This window comes from Cyprinodon variegatus, unplaced genomic scaffold, assembly GCF_000732505.1.
Source record: "Cyprinodon variegatus isolate N-32 unplaced genomic scaffold, C_variegatus-1.0 Scaffold82, whole genome shotgun sequence".
Classification (NCBI taxonomy): Eukaryota; Metazoa; Chordata; class Actinopteri; order Cyprinodontiformes; family Cyprinodontidae; genus Cyprinodon; species Cyprinodon variegatus.
This window is the reverse complement of record NW_015150535.1, coordinates 403,100-405,372: the sequence shown is the minus strand read 5'-3', so window position 1 is coordinate 405,372 and position 2,273 is coordinate 403,100. Positions and strand designations below refer to the sequence as shown.

Below are 2,273 nucleotides of genomic sequence, written 5' to 3'. Positions count from 1 at the left end.
TCTCCTGATGAGCAGATGAGAGACAGGTGGTGCGGTCGGCTCATGCTCCAGGAGATCTTGTGCACCCTCTGGTGGAGAAAGTGGACAAACCTCCAGATCCTAACAAAAATGACTCATATAGATTTCAATTTTTCGCAGTGTAGCGAGCCGAATGAATATAAGGGGTAGAGCCTAGCCGCCTGTGGCCCGGGCTGCCTGTCACAACTCCAGGCCGGTGTGCGGATGATGTCATACATGCGTCGCTTTGTTTTACAACAATAATAAATATAAAAAATATAACCGCAGATTTCTGGAGGACAGTGATTCGACTACATGTTATGAATGCTGGCGTACCATAAAGAATAAATTATGAACAGTTTAGTTTGTACCTTCAAGTCGTTGCCCATAAGTGGACGTTACTTGGATATAACCTAACGGAATATCTTCAGAACAGCTCCAAATGACACAAAACTCATATGGGCGAGTAGAACATGATGTAATAACGTAGAATCAAGGGGCAAATGTAAAAATCACACAATAAACCAAGATGTAAGTAGGTGTTTCCTTACGTCTTTGAGTTGTACAGGCAGGTTTACCTCAATATTAGATTCAAACCTTGAATTTACGGCTTTTAGTTTTAGCGTGCCACCCCAAGATTTTTAGTGGCCCCATCTGGCCCCCCCTATGAAACATTTCTGGAGGCGCCACTGGCAACATAGGAGAGCCAGAAGCTCTGGGACAGATTCAGCTGCTCACACCTAAACAACAAAGGACACACCTTTGAAAGTACACAATGATCTTGATTCAAATGGCAAAACACAAAAGCCATGCAAAACAAGCCTCCAACAAGCCAGGAGATTTGAACACAGATTTGACTCTGAATGTGCTTATGTGGATGGGCCTCCATGGTGCTACAGGTTGCTCTAGCGTGAGCCAACACAACCGAAAAAAGACTCATGGATAGGTGTTAAAATATTTTTAAAAAAAACTATTTAAAAGGTGCGTTTACCTCAGATTTAATGCTGCTTTTTGGTTGCCATGGATGACTGAGAATTTGCTCGGCACTATCTTATCGCCTGTAGCAGGTCACTGTACCTGTACAATAGAAGTTTAACGTTCTGAACTAAATTATTATAATATGTGTAGATTTTTGCATAGCTCTCCATAAATCTAAGAATAGTATCATCCTCTCCTGAACTAAACTATTATTTATTGTATTTTCGTTCTGTATTTCTGATTGTTTAAGGAGAAAGAAAAACCAAAGTACTACGGGACAGTAATTCCGTATCCGAATTTCAATGCCAGCAGTGATGCTTCAGTCCTTCAGAGCGGCATCGAAAGTAAAGGTTAGTGGGCAGACATTTTTCTTCTTTATGTTTGAAGGTCATTGCTAAATGTTATTCATTAAAACAAATCATTTAAAAAAAAAATTACTACAGAATTTATAGAATGGTGCAGAATAAAAGAATAAATCCTTCTGAAAAAAATGGTGTATTCAAATTATTTTATAGATTTTGATGAGTTGTAAATATATTTACTTCAGATTAGCATTAGTATTACCAGACCTGGCAACTGACAGGCAAATTTAATGACTAATCATATGAGAAACTTTCATATCAACACATGTGAAAGGTGATGATGATTGTTTTCAGGGGTGGATGAGGATGTGATCATCGCCATTCTGGTGAAGAGAAGCAACGAGCAGAGGCAGAAGATTAAAGCTGTTTATGAAGCTTCCAGTGGAAAAGTGAGTATGTTGTTGCTCTCCATGAAGGAGAAAAGAAAATCAACCACAGGTGGAATAAAACTTCTAAATTTTTTACAATAAAGTAACTTTGCAAGAACAGCTGTTAATCTTGATTTTAGCATCCACTGCTTGCTCCTGGTTTTGCTTTTTGCTCTGTTTTTCCATCCAAACAGGCAACTTAGTTTCTGTATCATGAAATGCTTTAAATTTCAATTTGAAAAAAAAAATGCTTAGTCAAATGCAGTGTTAAATGCTATCACCAGAGGGTACCAATGGATCCGTTAATGCTTTTATGTGTACAGGTAAAAGTGTGTATGTGCACACACACACACATATATATATTTATATATGTATAAACTGTTCCTCAACCACTGCATGCGGTCTCCCTTTTTTCCTCCAAGCTTGGATCCTCTACCAGGGCCCTTCAGTTTTTATATGTATATATATATATATATATATTAGTGCTGTCAATCGATTAATTTTTTTTAATCGCGATTAATCGCATCAATGCCTGAGTTAACTCGCGATTAATCGCATTTTAATCGCA

The 2,273-nt window shown here is 38.1% G+C and overlaps 1 protein-coding gene across 1 annotated transcript in view; it reads left to right on the top strand.

The window, feature by feature from the left end:
• LOC107083735 (annexin A1-like) overlaps positions 1–2,273 on the top strand; it is a 19,981-nt gene that overhangs the window by 3,401 nt on the left and 14,307 nt on the right. Inside the window, exons 3-4 of the mRNA XM_015373175.1 lie at positions 1,226–1,325; positions 1,632–1,726. Coding sequence (XP_015228661.1) covers positions 1,226–1,325; positions 1,632–1,726 — 195 coding nt within the window. The remainder of the gene's footprint in view (positions 1–1,225; positions 1,326–1,631; positions 1,727–2,273) is intronic.